Raw genomic sequence first — 17,301 nt, forward strand, 5'->3', positions numbered from 1 at the left:
TAGGCTGTTTGAGACCACCTTCTGCGTTTATTTTTGGCACCGAGACACAGTTGCTTTCGGATTCTGCAATGTTATATAAAATAACCCACGAGGGTGTCAATAGAGGCCCCATCATAAGGTGGATAGGCAATGAATATCAATAGGAGAGCTAAAAATGAAATAAAAAAAATGGATTACGGCGCCCAGCGTCTCTTATGCAGCTGATGTGTTCCTGCGCCCTCATGCATCTGCGGGTACCAAGGTGTACAAGGTACGGAGTACGGAGCACAAGTACAAGTACGGAGTACCGTGTTGCAAACCGATACTGCTGCGGTCCGCGATGCAAGTATATCTTGTAGCTACCACAGTGTGCCACAGCATACCCGATAAGCATTGGTTTGATCGTGCCGTGGCGCGATTGCAGGCTGTTGCGTAGGTGGGCTAGGTGTCGGTCGAGGCTCTCAGAAAGAAATAGACAAAAGCGATCGATGGTCCACTTAGTGCGTGGAACAACCTGAAATCCTGGGTTTAACGGTGGAGATCCTCCTCGAATACAGGTTTACTAGCTTTGTATGCATATACAGTATCAGCCTATGTATTGCGCTTGTAAAGCTGGATGTTTAATACTTTAACGGTCGGCGTCGACGTGGTATAAAGAACAAAACCTATGAGGAGAGCATAGAATATATAAGGGGAGGATGAGGATTCCGATGAAGAAAAGTCTGTTGAAGTGGACGCTCGATATGTCCAACGTTGCACAAATTAAGCTCCGAACGCATTGAAATATAAATAGAGACAAACCCGAACAATTGAGTCTGGGAACATTAGCGAGTTCAGCTTGGAGAGGAACCATTCTCTTAGGTACTCCGTACTCCATACCTCTCTGTGCAAGTTGAGGACCGCAGTTTCAAGTTTTCCGGTGGTACGGTGTCCACTGTGCGATACTTTTCGCGACGCTGTATGGAGGGCTTCCCAGCCACGCCTTGGGAATAATAGCTCGACGGTGAAAAGTCAGATGTAATACACGGAACTGATCTACGTCTGAGACACTTGTATTACGGTGGCGAATCAACTGGCTCGGACAGAGTAGATGAAAAGGCTGCGATCAAGACTACAGCCAAAGAAGAAATAAGGACTGGCGATCGAGATTAAAACAGAAAAATATAAACCTGGGCGATGGAGTACTCCAGAGGACCTCATAAGGAGAGATTCCCAATGTGGGAAACAGGTGGTTCGTCCCAAAAGGTCGTCGCTTGAGAGCCATGGATCCCGAGCTAAGAACACCCGCTTGTTCGCCACCGCCTGAGCTCACAATCTGATATGGCCAACTTCCACGGGTAATGGAATCTGAACAGACTCAAGTCCCAGAGCAAAAATGGAGCAATTGGTCCAAATGGTGATGATCCATGGCTATAACGTACACAGGACGCAGTACGGAGTGCTCCGTACAACATATCCATATAGCTATAAGTCAATATATCGATGTACTCCGTACTCCGTACTCATCACATCACGGTGACTCGCCACCCGAATAAAAGTGTACATGGAGAGGGACCATCAAATTCAACGAGTCAGCGTGTACTCCGTCCTCCGTCCTCCGTCCTCCGTACCTAAGTGTGTCCGATGTGCATAGTGACGAGGAATGAAAACAATACCGGTGCAACGCCATCCCTGCATACCGATCGGTCGCCATAACAAGGCACAGTCGAATCAACAGCCATTTTTAGGACAGCAGTTCCATCGCCAGGTATCTCTGGGAATAACCCCAGTCACATAATTCGTTACCCGATTACGGAGTGCATGTTGGCTGGTCACGGTGGGGCAAGTTTCAGGGGCCGTCGAGACTCCCTTGGATTCCGAGTGCCCGCGATACACTGTTATTGGGTGGAGAGGGGGATTGGGGTTGAAGTGATCGGGGAAACACAAGCGTAAATACAGTCGGACAATAACGGTAATTCAGAATAGGACGAAGAGGTCGCTAGAAACGGTTTGAAGACACCAGGGCTGGGGGTACACCGGAAGCTCAATGGCCGCAACTCAATGCGCCACGTATTGTAAACAAAGGGATGGTAATGGGTACCTGGCAAAGATAGGGGCCACCCATACTGACCCAAAGTATCCAGTACCCGACTATCTGACACGTACCCTTTCTGGGCGTATGGTGACGGTAAATTGTTCAGTACACGATAGACAGGCCCCCGAATCCCAAAAATAACAAGCATTTTCTCGTCTTTCCTTTCCAACCCCCTTCCATTCGCTTTTTTGTCTCCATCTTTCCTTCTATTTGCTACCTTTCGGGTTTCTTTCCTTTTGACCAAAGAAGGATCGGAGGGAGGTTGCTTTGCTCTTAATATTCCATTGCACCTTCCTTTTTGTGAGACGGGGAAACTCACCAGCCATTCGTTACAGAGTCTGAGACTCGTTCGACACCTTCGCTTGGGTTTTCAAGATTACACGCATTTCATTTCCTTCGCATCGGTTCCGTCTTTCCATGTCGATGCTGCATTAAAGCGACAACGTTCCAATCAAGAATAATACTGTGAATGATCGCGGTTGAGGTGAGAGATTGCCCTGCGACTGAGACTACCCGCATCTACGCAAGGGCTGGATGTTTTGCGAGAACCACTGGAACTAATTTCAATACAGAGCTCTAGGCACTAAATCGATCGCGAGTCACCCGTCATGTCGGGCTACGCAGGAGGCGGAGGCCAATATGACGATGGCTATGCCCAACAAGGGCAGGCCCAACAGGGGCAGGCTCAAGGTCATGGTGACTCCTACTATCAGGACGACCATGCCCAGGGGTACTACGAGAATCAGGGATATGGGGATGGCTACTACGACCAAGGGTAGGATTTCTTGTGGCAGAAAGCACTGTGTAATAGACGAGAAGGCTGACGGGAGAGATAGTAACGGCTACTATGGCGCAGATGGTGGTCATGGCGCGGAGGGAGCCCACGCAGACGCAGGCCAAGGCTACGCCGACGGAGGATACTACGAGGCTGGCCACAATGATCAGTATGCCGCCGGCGGCGGCGACCAGTACTACGACCAGGGACAAGGGGAATACGGCCGAGGACGCCGTGGTCACGACTCCGAAGAAGACTCTGAGACATTCAGTGATTTCACTATGAGGTCTGAGACTGCCCGTGCAGCAGACATGGACTACTACGGACGGGGCGATGAACGGTACAACAGCTACTCTGACAGCCAGTACGGTGGCCGTGGTGGCTACCGACCTCCGTCTTCCCAGGTTTCCTACGGAGGCAACAGATCATCAGGCGCCTCAACGCCTGTCTATGGAATGGATTATGGCGCCGCCCTCCCAGCGGGCCAGCGCTCGCGTGAGCCGTACCCTGCCTGGACCTCTGATGCCCAAATCCCCCTTTCGAAAGAGGAGCTCGAGGATATCTTCCTGGATCTGGTCAACAAGTTTGGCTTCCAGAGGGACAGCATGCGGAACATGTACGACCACATGATGACTATGCTGGACTCCCGCGCGTCCCGCATGACGCCGAACCAGGCACTTCTGTCCATCCACGCTGATTATATCGGAGGACAAAATGCCAACTACCGTCGTTGGTATTTCGCTGCCCACCTGGATCTCGACGATGCGATCGGTTTCGCAAACATGAAGCTCGGCAAAGGAGATCGCAAGACTCGCAAGGCTCGCAGGGCCGCAGCCAAAGCCGCCAAGCAGAACCCAGAGAACGAAGAGGAAACCCTCGAGGCTTTGGAGGGAGACAATAGCTTGGAGGCAGCGGAATACCGATGGAAATCGCGCATGAACCGCATGTCTCAGCATGATCGCGCCCGTCAGATCGCCCTGTACCTCTTGATTTGGGGTGAGGCCAATCAAGTGCGATTCCTGCCGGAGTGCATTTGTTTCATCTTCAAGTGTGCCGATGATTACTACACCTCGCCTGAATGCCAGGCTCGCGTTGAGCCAGTCGAGGAATTCACTTACCTGAATGAGATCATCACTCCTCTCTACCACTATTGTCGCGACCAAGGATATGAAATCTCGGATGGCAAGTATGTTCGTCGTGAGAGAGACCACAACGAGATTATTGGCTACGACGATATGAACCAGCTCTTCTGGTACCCCGAGGGTATCGAGCGCATCGGTTTCGAGGACAAGACTCGCTTGGTTGACGTGCCCATCGGTGAACGGTGGCCCAAACTCAAGGACGTGGTCTGGAACAAGGCTTTCTTCAAGACTTACAAGGAAACTCGCTCTTGGCTGCACATGGTGACAAACTTCAACCGTATTTGGGTTATCCACTTGGGTGCCTTCTGGTTCTTCACTGCCTACAACGCCCCGACTCTGTACACAATCAACTATCAACAACAGGTTAACAACAAGCCAGATTCTCCCAAGTATCTGGCTGCTGTTGGATTTGGTGGTGCTATTGTGTCTTTCATCCAGATCATGGCGACCATTTGCGAATGGATGTATGTTCCTCGACGTTGGGCGGGAGCTCAACATTTGCGAAAGCGCTTTATGTTCCTAATCGTGGTCTTTATTATCAACCTGGCTCCTGGAATCGTTGTCTTCAGCATCTTGCCATCGTTGGGCATGACAAAGAGTGCTGAACACGGTGCCGGCCTCGCTATCGGTATCGTCCACTTCGTTATTGCAATCTTCACAGCGGTCTACTTCGCCGTCCAACCATTGGGCGCGCTCCTGGGTAACTACCTGAAGAAGGGAGGCCGACAATACGTTGCCAGTCAGACCTTCACAGCCAGTTTCTCACGCCTCAGTGGTAATGATATGTGGATGTCATATGGTTTGTGGGTCTGCGTTTTTGGTGCCAAATTGGCCGAGTCCTACTTCTTCTTGACTCTGTCTTTCAAGGATCCCATTCGAATCCTGTCCCCGATGCAGATTCATCAGTGTACTGGTGCTAAATACGTTGGCAACGTGATCTGCCACCGACAGCCCCAAATTCTGCTCGGTCTGATGGCCTTCATGGATTTGACGTTGTTCTTCTTGGATAGTTATCTGTGGTACATTATTTGCAACACCATCTTCTCTGTGGCGCGCTCATTCTACCTGGGTGTCTCCATCTGGTCTCCGTGGAGAAATATCTTTTCCCGTCTGCCCAAGCGTATCTACTCCAAGGTTCTAGCCACGACCGACATGGAGATCAAATACAAGCCAAAGGTTCTGATCTCACAGGTTTGGAATGCCATCATCATCTCCATGTATCGCGAGCATCTCCTGGCTATCGATCATGTGCAGAAACTACTGTACCACCAGGTGCCGTCTGAGCAGGAAGGCAAGCGGACGCTTCGTGCCCCTACTTTCTTCGTGTCGCAGGAAGATCAATCTTTCAAGACAGAGTTCTTCCCCCAGGGAAGTGAGGCCGAGCGTCGTATCTCATTCTTCGCGCAATCGCTCTCCACCCCCATGCCGGAGCCCCTTCCCGTTGACAACATGCCCACCTTCACTGTCCTGATCCCCCACTACAGCGAAAAGATTCTTCTGTCTCTGCGTGAGATTATTCGCGAAGATGAGCCTTACTCCCGTGTTACACTGCTCGAATATCTCAAGCAGCTGCACCCCCACGAATGGGACTGCTTCGTCAAGGACACAAAGATTCTCGCCGACGAAACCTCACAGTTCAATGGTGATTATGAAAAGCCCGAGAAAGATGCCGCCAAGAGCAAGATCGATGATCTTCCTTTCTACTGCATTGGTTTCAAATCTGCCGCTCCCGAGTACACACTGCGTACACGAATTTGGGCCTCTCTCCGCTCTCAGACCTTGTACAGAACCGTGTCTGGTTTCATGAACTACAGCCGTGCTATCAAGCTGCTGTACCGCGTCGAGAACCCTGAGGTTGTTCAGATGTTTGGTGGCAACTCCGAGAAGTTGGAACGTGAGCTCGAGCGCATGGCCCGACGCAAGTTCCGCATTTGTGTCTCCATGCAGCGCTACGCCAAGTTCAACAAGGACGAACGTGAAAATACCGAGTTTTTGCTCCGCGCTTACCCCGACCTCCAGATCGCGTACCTGGATGAGGAGCCACCTGTCAATGAAGGCGAAGAACCCCGCATCTATTCTGCTCTGATCGATGGTCATTCCGAGATTCTCGAGAACAACATGAGAAAGCCCAAGTTCAGAATTCAGCTTTCTGGCAACCCCATTCTCGGAGACGGAAAGTCTGACAACCAGAACCACGCAATCATCTTCTACCGTGGCGAATACATCCAGCTCATCGATGCCAACCAAGACAACTACCTTGAAGAATGCTTGAAGATTCGCAGTGTCCTCGCTGAGTTCGAGGAATTGACCACCGACAACGTTTCTCCGTACACTCCTGGAATCTCCACTCCCGATGAGAACCCAGTCGCCATTCTCGGAGCCCGTGAATACATTTTCTCTGAGAGCGTTGGTGTGCTTGGTGATGTTGCTGCCTCCAAGGAACAGACGTTCGGTACTCTTTTCGCTCGTACTCTTGCCCAGATTGGTGGTAAGCTTCATTATGGTCACCCCGATTTCCTGAACGGCACTTTCATGACTACCCGTGGTGGTGTGTCCAAGGCTCAGAAAGGATTGCACCTCAACGAAGATATTTACGCCGGCATGAACGCTGTTCTTCGCGGAGGTCGTATCAAGCACTGCGAATACTATCAGTGTGGTAAGGGTCGTGATCTTGGTTTCGGATCCGTTCTGAACTTCACCACGAAGATTGGTACTGGTATGGGTGAACAAATGTTGTCTCGTGAATACTACTATCTCGGTACTCAGCTTCCTCTTGATCGTTTCCTTTCATTCTTCTATGCTCACCCTGGATTCCACATCAACAACATGTTCATTATGTTGTCGGTGCAAATGTTCATGATCGTTCTGATCAATTTGGGTGCCCTGAAGCATGAGACCATCATGTGCCGATACAACTCCGACTTGCCTATTACTGATCCCCTTGTGCCCACTCTTTGTGTCAACTTGATTCCTATCATCAATTGGGTCAATCGCTGCGTCATTTCTATTTTCATCGTGTTCTTCATCTCATTCGTTCCCCTTGCGGTCCAGGAGTTAACAGAGAGAGGAGTATGGCGTATGGCTACTCGTTTGGCCAAGCACTTCGGATCATTCTCTTTCATGTTCGAAGTGTTCGTCTGCCAGATCTACGCCAATGCCGTTCACCAGAACTTGTCCTTCGGAGGTGCGCGATACATCGGTACTGGTCGTGGTTTCGCCACAGCTCGCATTCCATTCGGCGTCCTTTACTCGAGATTCGCTGGTCCCTCAATCTATTTGGGTGCTCGTCTTCTGCTGATGCTGCTGTTCAGTACCACAACAGTCTGGACTCCTGCTCTGATCTGGTTCTGGGTTTCTCTACTCGCGCTGTCCATTTCGCCTTTCCTTTTCAACCCCCACCAGTTTGCCTGGACCGACTTCTTCATCGATTATCGTGACTACATCCGTTGGTTGTCTCGCGGAAATTCCCGATCTCACGCCTCGTCCTGGATTGGCTTCTGTCGTCTGTCGCGTACTCGCACCACTGGTTACAAGCGCAAACTGCTCGGTGTCCCATCCGAAAAAGGCTCTGGCGACGTCCCCAGAGCCCGCATCACCAACATCTTCTTCAGTGAAATTATCTCTCCTCTGCTCGGTGTTGGTGCCACATTCATTCCGTACCTTTACATCAACTCCCGAACGATGTATTCCGATGATCCCAAATGGGCCGCTAACCCCATCGCTCGCATTGCGATCATCGCTTTCGCTCCCGTGGGTATCAACGCCGGTGTCGCAGGCATGTTCTTCGGCATGGCTTGTTGTATGGGTCCCTTGTTCGGAATGTGCTGCAAAAAGTTCGGTGCAGTCCTCGCAGCCATCGCCCACGCCATTGCTGTCATTGTTTTCTTGATTATTTTCCTTGCCATGTTCTTCCTTGAATCTCTCAACTGGGCTAGGACCATTTCCGGCATGATCTCTGCCATGGCTCTCCAGCGATTCCTCTACAAGCTGATCATCTCCTTCGCATTGACTCGTGAATTCAAGAATGACCAATCTAACATCGCATGGTGGACCGGAAAGTGGTATAACATGGGATGGCACACCCTGTCTCAACCCGGACGTGAATTCCTGTGCAAGATCACTGAACTCGGTTACTTTGCCAATGATTTCTTCCTCGGTCACATTCTCTTGTTTGCCATGCTCCCAGTCCTCGCAATTCCCTATGTTGATAAGTTCCATTCGGTTATCCTGTTCTGGCTGCGCCCCAGGTATGTATTCTCTCACCTCCTCATCACTGAATCTCGACACTAACTAGACATGTCCACAGCCGTCAAATCCGCCCTCCCATCTATTCTCTCAAGCAATCCAAGCTTCGCAAGAGACGTGTTGTACGCTTCTCTATTTTGTACTTTACCATGCTTGTCATCTTCATTGTCATCATTGCCGCGCCTGTTGTTCTTAGGAACACGAAGCAGCTGGATAGCATCCTGTCCGGCGGCATCTGGGAGAGCCTTGGCGTTGCCACAACAGACGGAATCGGTCTGCTCCAGCCGCTTGATCACGGTCTCAATGATACCGTCTCCTGGTACACTGGCTCCAACATCCCCAAGGGCTTCACTTCAGGCAGCATCCCGGCACCCTCGGCCGGCACCGGAGTGTGGTCCATCTAATCGCCTCGGTGAAATGACATTGGAATGGTTTGTACAAAGTTATGCGTTTTTAAAATTCGCTGCATTTTCTGAACTCATCGGCGCACAACTTGATCTTAATGAATGGTTGCTTTGAAATATTGTTTGTGGAATGACGCTTGTATGAAGGGTCTTGTCATTCTCGGGGGTTTACCTTCCTTTCCAGCTTTCTTTGCTTGTTTTATTTACACTTCTATCGGAATTAAATTGCATTGCTTTCAAGAACATCCCCTCCCATTCAAAATTGCTCAATTCCAGTAATCCACTCGAAACTCAAGTAATCGAACCTTGGAAGTACCTAGGCAACTATACGATGTGCAACGTGGGTCTCCGTTCCTCACAGTTTGGTCACGTGGCACGGAGTTCACGAGGCCCCGAGCGGTCCGTTTCATCTTCATTTCATCCTGTCTTTGGACGTCTTTCCTACGCCATTCCACTCCCGGGTTTCTATTGGCCTGGTGTATCATATCACTAGCGCTGACTTCAATCATTTGCCATGGATCTCCAAGAGACCCAGCGTCTCCTTTCCGAGTATCTACACGAACTCGCGGATCTATTCCACCGCGTGCCTGGCTCCGCAATCTTTCTCCGCTATGTGAAATCAAGTTACCAGGATGACCCAATCCGTTCTGCCGTTGAGCTTTTCCTGTTCCTCTTCGCCGTGCGATATCTCCTAGCACCCAAATATTCTACCAAGCCTGGCGTCGTGCCACTCACTGAAGATGAGATCGATGACCTTGTGGATGAATGGACCCCTGAACCTCTCGTCGGCAAGCCCACAAGCTTGGAAGAGATGGAAGTCGACAAGCGAACAGTGATTGTTGGGTAATAATCCCCTAGTGTTCCCATTGCTCCTACCTGGCTCTCCTCGTGAACATTTCGCTGACATTCGACACTGGGATTTGCAGCCCCGTAGGTCCCAAGTCGAAGCTGGCGAACGGCCGTACAGTTATGAACCTCGGATCTTTCAATTTCTACAACTTCAACACGAACGAGTCTCTCAAGGAACAGGCTATCCAAACTCTCCGCGCTTATGGCGTTGGCCCCTGTGGACCCCGTGGATTTTACGGCACACAGGACGTTCACATGAAGACCGAAGACGATGTGGCTTCCTTCTTGGGGACCGCAGCTTGCATTCTCTACTCCCAAGCCTTTTCGACCATCTCGAGTGTTATCCCCGCTTTCTCGAAGCGTGGAGATATCATTGTTGCGGACAAGGGGGTCAGTTTTGCGATTCGCAAGGGTATCCAAATCTCTCGAAGCATTGTCCGGTGGTATGAGCACAATGACATGGAGGATCTCGAGCGAGTGCTCGCGAAGGTCACCAAGGAGCAGGCCCGAAAGCCATTGACTCGCAGATTCATCATTACAGAGGGTCTGTTCGAGTCTTATGGCGACATGGCGGACCTGCCCAAGATCGTATGTTACCCCTTTTTACCTGAATAGTGAACGGCCCATGCTTATAGTCACGGCAGATCGAGCTCCGGCTCAAGTACAAATTCCGTCTCATCCTCGATGAAACCTGGTCCTTCGGTGTTCTGGGACGCACTGGCCGTGGTATCACAGAGCACCAGAACGTCGATGCTGCCGAGGTTGATATGATTGTGGGATCACTGGCTGGTCCTCTTGTTGCTGGTGGCGGCTTCTGTGCTGGTTCAGAGGAGATTGTTCACCACCAGCGAATTTCGGCTGCCGCCTATACCTTCTCCGCCGCCCTTCCTGCTCTACTCTCGACTACTGCTAGCGCTACTATCAACATCCTTCAGAACAGCCCCGAGACAGTGTCACAGCTTCGGGAACTCACTAAGGCTATGCGGGCCCAATTGGATCCTCGCAGTGACTGGGTCTATTGCACGAGCTCGCCTGAGAACCCCATTCTCATTCTGGTCATCAAGCCCGAGGTTGTAGCTACTAAGCGACTCACAGAGACCGATCAACAGTTCTTACTACAAGATATTGTCGATGAGGTATGCACCAGACTTTCTTCCGCCGTCCATTTCTCCAGGTCTCTAACTTTCTCGCAGTCTCTGGCCAACGGTGTTCTGATCACCCGGCTGAAGACGCTCGAGGACAACTTCCAACCCAAACAAGTTGTCCCACCATCCCTGAAGGTGTGCGTTACTACCGGTCTCACGAAGAAAGAGATTGAAAAAGCAGGAACAATCATCCGACACGCCATTACCAAGGTGATGAGCAAGAGGAAGTAATGCCTTCCCTTGACCCCCTAGCTTCTGGTCCTGACCAGACATTCGATGACTGCTCACGCCCCTACGACCTCGGCAACTATCGCTTTTCCGTTCTCAGTCGACCTACGCCCTAATGCCCCCTTCAATTTGTGTATTCTTAACCTTGTCCATATACATTCTTATATTGCATGCCTTGCACAGGACCGCCCCCCTATATCTTCGCTGGCGGTATGATTCTTTACCTGTGCATGGTTCTAAGCTGTTTAATACTATTATTCTGCCCTTCGCTCTACGCTTCAGGGATGTGCTCACTCTGTATACATAATCTAGCTCATGGAAAACTAATCTGTTTAATACAAAAAAGATGGCATTGTCTCAAGAATTTGATTATTTCCTTCTCTTCTTGTTTCTTGTTTCTTGATCTTGGTCTTGTTCCTTCTTTCTCGCTTTCTTTTCTCTCTTGCTATAGCCAGTGGGGCTCACGGTGACAAGTTTAAAGGGATTGGCAGTCAGATCTTCACGGAATTGAGATATCTGGAATGTCCAGCAGATGATTCCAGAACCTGGACGAGGAACTCAAAAGTTTGTGGCGAGACTCTAACCCTAGGACTACCCCTTCCTTCGGCCATCCCTTTCCTTCTCTTCGCTCCTCAACATCAGATAGTCTATCGACAGCATTCTGCCTCACATTCACCAGTCTCCTGTGTTTCTGGGGAACACTCGAGAATGAGTCCCGCATTCCAGTCATTCATCTCTTGGGTATTCCCATCGCGCTCTGAACTCTCTTGTCACCTCGGACGAATCATATGCCAAGGGACCAGAACTCAGCCAAGGGGCCTCTCCGAAACCTGGCAGGTCCCGATTCCATTCCACATGTCCCCCCCAAGATTGAGGTGCCATGCTTGGCTGGACAGTGTGTTTACATTGATACATGCTCTGCTAAATCAGCCGACATAGGCGGAATCTTATGCTCGGGCCTAGTCATGGATATAATGGGTCTGATCGACACCAAATGGGTAGGGTGATTTTCCTACGAAGGATGCTTTGAAACCTAACTGTGTTTGATCGTCTTCGAGTTACTTGAAGCCATTTCTTTCGGAGGCTAACTAGTTAACTTTCCCAAGGAGGGCCTGGTTGGAAGATGAGGCGCCTTACTCAAGCACTTGTTGGATTGTTACTGGCTTGTGGTGCTTGCGCTGAAGCCCATGGTGAGAATGTCCTCGTTCAACACATATAATTTACATATGAAACTTTGCTGATCTGTGTATAGCCAAGAGACAACAGCATGGAAATCCTCAACTACCCTCTATCCGAGAGGTAGTTGTTTGGGTGAATGAGAGTGGAGAGCTCATCGACTCGGAGACGAAACAAGTCCTGGGGTTGATACCACAGGTGAATGTTAGTAGATGAAACTGATCCCGACGAACATAATAAATGTTGATTTTCCATTCAAAAGCCGAATCCCCTACCTCAGAAGCCTCCAATATCAGTACCCGACGCGGATGGTTCTCATGTAGCATCTCAACATGCGATATCTAAGACAAATACCGACATGAATGACGGCGCCATCACAGTCAAAGACACACATCAGCAGCCGCATCAGAATCCTCAAGCAATCCCTCAGCCACCTAAGCCACCTGTCCCTCCCCATTCCCCACCACACCCGCATCGACATGGCCAATTCGGCATCTCCTACTCTCCCTACAAAGCAGATCGCTCCTGCAAGAACCAAGAGGAAGTGAGCCAAGACCTAGACAGACTATCCGAATACTCCTTCGTCCGCATCTACGGAACGGACTGCGACCAAATAAAGACAGTAACCAACGCCGCACGCCGGCGCAAAATGCACGTCTTCGCCGGAATCTACGATCTGAAAGGCTTCCCAGACAGCCTGAATGCTTTCGGCGAAGCTCTTCCCGGCCCGCACGGCAAGAAAGACTGGTCCATCTTCCACACGATAGCAGTCGGCAACGAGCTCGTAAACGCTGGGACGAACGCACCCGGTGACGTCGTGAGCGCTCTGAACAAAGCACGCTCTGTGCTTCGTTCCCAGGGCTACAAAGGCCCTGTAGTCACAGTCGATACTTTCTCTGTGCTCCAAGCCCACCCAGAACTGTGCCATGCCTCCGATTACTGCGCCGCAAACTGTCATGCCTTCTTTGATGCCACGCGGCAGGCTGGTGGCGCGGGTGCGTATGTTCTCGAGCAGGCGCGCGCTGTCTCTGCTGCCGCTGGTGGAAAGCGTACTATGATCACAGAATCTGGGTGGCCGCATGCTGGGGATGTGAATGGGGCTGCTATTCCTTCTCCTCGGAACCAGGAAGTGGCTGTCGCGAGTTTGAGAAAGAGCTTTGATCATCGCCGTGAGGATCTCGTGCTTTTTACTGCTTTTGATGATTTATGGAAGGATGATAATATGTTCACCTTTAATGCGGAGAAGTTCTGGGGAATGCATGGGGGTCTATAGATCGTGACCATGGAGGTCACTGTCATCCTTTCTTCTACCTGCTTCATTTGATAGAAGCATTCGTTTCTTTTGACACAATTTTTCTTGTACATAGATGCATCATAGCATAGGTGAAGGATGGATAGCCAAACACACACATGAAAGTTTCCAAATATTTGTTTCACTGATGATATTATACATGAGTTTGAAATTTACAATGTTACAATGGACACAACTTGTCCTGAGAAGCATGAGAGCTTAGCGCACGGAATTACGCAGCATCTCGCGTTGCCTCTTTTCCTCTGCCCGCGCCTCGATCCGATCCATCCATCCACCCTCACGGACAAGTTCCTCGAATGCCTCCTTGTTGGAGGGCAAATCCCAGAAGAAGTCCTTCTCGCCCCCGGATTTCCGATGAGCTTCCATGTCCCGGCCATGGCGAATGATAAGACCAGTCAATAGGCCACGGGACTTGCTACTGGGATCAATGCCAAGCTGGTTCATCTCGCCCAGGATGGTGATCACAGTGGGGAGATCCTTGCAGACTCGCCAGTGGTAATAGATCAACTCATCGTACAGACCGGATGAAGCGCCGAGGAAGGCAGAGACACGGCCGTAGTCTTTGATCGTGGAACGGAATTGGGAGATGAGCGGGGATTCAGGGAAGTGAGTGTTCAGCAGGCGGAAGGCGACGAGGAGAGTCTTCGGATAAAGTCCTACCACAACGGGGGCGACTGGGACGACAGCTGGAACTCGGAGGGGTCCTGAGAGGCCAGTGGGTGTCTGGGACTGATCTGTCGTGTTCACACTCTCGGGGTTTGAGGCCTCCTCGAGCGATTTGTCGTCCAGGTGGCGCAGCATAGAGAAGATACGCTCTTTGCATACCTCCCACACACCAATGTCACCCTTGCCATCCTCGACGGCTTGGAAAAGTGCGAATTCGATGTGCTCGAATTCTGCCTTGATGACAATCTCGATCGCCCGTCTCAGACTCACAGAGACTTCGGCAGCGCTGGATGTGGCGGGCTCGGAATAGCCTAGGTCGCGGAGATAGATTCGCTTTGGACCTTGGTTCTCCACTGGGGGTTGCTCTTCTGCCTCTGGCTTTTCGGGTGTGCGGTAGGAAGCCTGATTGATTTCCAATAGACGCTGAGCTTTTAACGCGGCTCTCTTCTGTCTCGGATCTTTGAGTAGAGAGTCAAAGACCAATGCAAGCTCAGCCATCTCGGCCTTCTTCTCCTCGCTCAGTGGGACGTCTGAGGGGCCCGGCTTGGCGCTTTCTCCATCGTGTTTGAGCCCAAGTTGCTCTAGCAATCCTCCGAATACCATTTTCTCCTGGCTGGTGATCTTCGGTGCTATCTTCGTTGACTTATTTTCCGGCCAAGCTGGTCTGGGACCTGAAGGTCTGATTGAGGCTCCTCGTTTCTTCAAAAAGCTTCTCCGGGGTTTTGGGGTTGCATCTTGCTCTGCGCTCGGGGTGGTTGACTCCTCAGAAGCATCCTGGCTTGCATGCTCCGGTGACTGGTTCTCCGTGGGTTCACTGGTATCAACGGGGTGGTTCTGCGTAGAAAAAGAGCGCGGAGAGTGACGATTGAGCTGTTTCCGGACCGGAGGTGATAGCGAGGTAAGCGTTCGAGTGTGATAAAGGAAAGGCACGGTAGAACTCGTGGTTGAGGAGAGGAAGCACAGGCGGGTGATATTTGTCGCCATAGCTGCGTTGGGTCTGCGCTCGCGCAACCTCTTTAACGTGCACGTCTCAGAGTAATTTCCAAGTTAACTCTCACTTCTCACTATTTCCAAATCGTCCAACCACAGTCCAACGCAAAAAAAAAAAAAATTTGCACGCGAGTTCACTTATTTTCTTTTGCCCCGACTTGAATCGGAGATCACTTTTTCGCCGCTATCTAAGTCACGTGATGTCGTGTAAGTCGCCCACGCGTGTGGCCCAGGACGTGCCTGGCACCCCCGAGGCGCAAACCGATACCCCCAGTGAGCCCGAAGAAGATCCCACCATGACGGGCCCAAAGAACGAACTGTCTGAATTTGAACAGCAGCGTTTGGCAAACATTGCTGAACGCGATGCGCTGTTCAAGAAACTTACCCTCGAGTCGCAATCCTCTGGACTTTTTACAAGCCCTAAGGTCTCTCCTGGCAATGGCGCAAAGCCAAAGAAGCGCACAACTCCCAAAGTCAAAAAGGAAGCAGATGTTACACCCCGACGTACATCATCTCGGTTGAAGGGCATTGCGGCTGAAAGCGAAGTAGCAAAGCGCAAGGCCGACGATGAGTATGAGGCAATGCGCGAAGCGGAGAGGACCAAGAGGATGCGCCGAACAGATGAATTTACTCAGGCAGATATGTTCATCTCAGGACAAAAGCTCAGCCCGGATAGCCTGATCGGTGTGGATGTCATAACTAAGGGCGTTGCCAAACCATATGAAAGAACGTTCGGCGCGGATGATATTGACAAGACAACTGATAAAGACCTCAAGGCTCTTCGTGAAGAGATGAACGGGCTCACATTGTGGGAGCAATGGGATCCTCAAAGTAAGAATTCTGCTCTTTATCCTGAAAGATCACCATTCTGACGCGTGTTTGAATCCATAGGAATTAAGGTCACCCCCGAGCGGGTGTACAGCATGGCCTTCCACCCGTCAGAAACCAAACCTCTTATATTCGCCGGCGACAAAATGGGTCACTTGGGTATGCTGGATGCTTCACAAGAGAAGCCTGGGCTAGGCGAAGACCATGACGATGACGACCCAGATCCAGTCCTCACGACTCTCAAGCCCCACACCAGAACAATCAGCGCAATGATGGTGAACCCATCAAAGCCCACTCATTTGTACACTGCGAGTTACGACAGCTCGATTCGAGCACTCGACCTAGAGAAAATGGTTTCTTCAGAGACATACGCTCCCGAGTCTACTGACATCGACGAGGCAATTTCCGGTGTTGACATGGCCCCAGAAGACCCCCATACCTTGTACTGGACTACCCTCCAAGGAGAATTTGGCCGCTATGATACGCGCACACCACGGAAGGATAGCAATGTCTCGCGCTGGGAACTATCAGAGAAGAAAATCGGCGGTTTCTCATTGTGTCCTTCCAACCCTCACTACTTCGCAACAGCCAGTCTGGATCGATTCCTCCGATTATGGGACATCCGCAAATTCCCCCGACACAACCCCTCTCCTGTTGCCGAGCATGAAAGCCGACTTTCCGTATCTCACGCTGCCTTCAATGCTGCCGGACAGATTGCTACTTCTTCCTACGACGATACATTGAAACTCTACGATGTTGGCGCGAAGGGTCTCTCTTCATGGAAACAGGGTCACAAGCTCGCAGAGAAAGAGTTTACCCCCGATACTGTCGTTCGACACAACTGCCAGACCGGACGTTGGGTTACTATGTATGTTTTATTCCTATTTTTGTCTTCATTCAAAACACTAACGTTGTTCTCTAGTCTGCGCCCTCAATGGCAATTGAATCCCCAATCTCCGATCCAGCGCTTCTGTATTGGAAATATGAACCGGTTTGTCGATATCTACAGCAGCAGTGGAGATCAACTTGCTCAGCTTGGTGGAGATGGAATTACTGCTGTTCCTGCTGTGGCTGTTTTCCACCGTAGCAAGAACTGGGTTGCTGGTGGTACGGCTAGTGGAAAGCTCTGCTTGTGGATGTGATATGAATTCTTTGCCCATTTACTCAACCTGATTGCATCAAGTTTGTGCCCTTATGGCGTCAATTGCGAATCTTCCCCCTTTTTTTTTGATATGCAGTTCAGTCTTCCCTCTAGCTGGTGTTACGGAGCTTGTTTAGGGGGTTCTTTCTCCTCTATTGTGACATACTTGGTCGAATTCATTGATGCACAGAGATATCTCACAAATGAACAGCATTTGCATTTGATATCTTCGATTTCTATCTAATAACAAGGTCACTGGCTTTGCAAATGTGTATTGGCGAAATTCTCAAGAACGAGAAGACCAATCCATTCCATCTATTGGAAGAACATAAGAAGAGTAAAAGGTA

General features: G+C 50.5%; 5 protein-coding genes across 5 annotated transcripts; 4 read left to right on the plus strand and 1 right to left on the minus strand.

The window, feature by feature from the left end:
- Positions 1–2,661: 2,661 nt before the first annotated feature.
- N7457_007298 (uncharacterized protein) lies at positions 2,662–8,619 on the plus strand (the record flags this gene model as incomplete). Its single annotated transcript, XM_057178341.1, has 3 exons — positions 2,662–2,828; positions 2,890–8,217; positions 8,277–8,619. The coding sequence occupies 3 exons, from the start codon at positions 2,662–2,664 to the stop codon at positions 8,617–8,619; spliced, it is 5,838 nt and encodes a 1,945-aa protein (XP_057030085.1).
- A 514-nt stretch (positions 8,620–9,133) lies between these two features.
- On the plus strand, positions 9,134–10,844 carry lcbA (serine C-palmitoyltransferase subunit lcbA; the record flags this gene model as incomplete). Its single annotated transcript, XM_057178342.1, has 4 exons — positions 9,134–9,462; positions 9,546–10,056; positions 10,104–10,604; positions 10,662–10,844. The coding sequence occupies 4 exons, from the start codon at positions 9,134–9,136 to the stop codon at positions 10,842–10,844; spliced, it is 1,524 nt and encodes a 507-aa protein (XP_057030086.1).
- Positions 10,845–12,375: 1,531 nt separating this feature from the next.
- scw4 (putative cell wall glucanase (Scw4)) lies at positions 12,376–13,290 on the plus strand (the record flags this gene model as incomplete). The annotated part of the gene is made up of 1 exon (XM_057178343.1): positions 12,376–13,290. One exon carries the CDS (start codon positions 12,376–12,378, stop codon positions 13,288–13,290), a length of 915 nt encoding a protein of 304 aa, XP_057030087.1.
- Positions 13,291–13,527: 237 nt separating this feature from the next.
- N7457_007301 (uncharacterized protein) lies at positions 13,528–14,979 on the minus strand (the record flags this gene model as incomplete). Its single annotated transcript, XM_057178344.1, has 1 exon — positions 13,528–14,979. One exon carries the CDS (start codon positions 14,977–14,979, stop codon positions 13,528–13,530), a length of 1,452 nt encoding a protein of 483 aa, XP_057030088.1.
- Positions 14,980–15,185: 206 nt separating this feature from the next.
- On the plus strand, positions 15,186–16,955 carry N7457_007302 (WD domain protein; the record flags this gene model as incomplete). Its single annotated transcript, XM_057178345.1, has 3 exons — positions 15,186–15,816; positions 15,877–16,681; positions 16,736–16,955. The coding sequence occupies 3 exons, from the start codon at positions 15,186–15,188 to the stop codon at positions 16,953–16,955; spliced, it is 1,656 nt and encodes a 551-aa protein (XP_057030089.1).
- Positions 16,956–17,301: the final 346 nt, after the last annotated feature.

The sequence above is a fragment of the Penicillium paradoxum genome (assembly GCF_028828445.1).
Source record: "Penicillium paradoxum strain IBT 22861 chromosome Unknown utg000006l_segment0_segment0, whole genome shotgun sequence".
Classification (NCBI taxonomy): domain Eukaryota; kingdom Fungi; phylum Ascomycota; class Eurotiomycetes; order Eurotiales; family Aspergillaceae; genus Penicillium; species Penicillium paradoxum.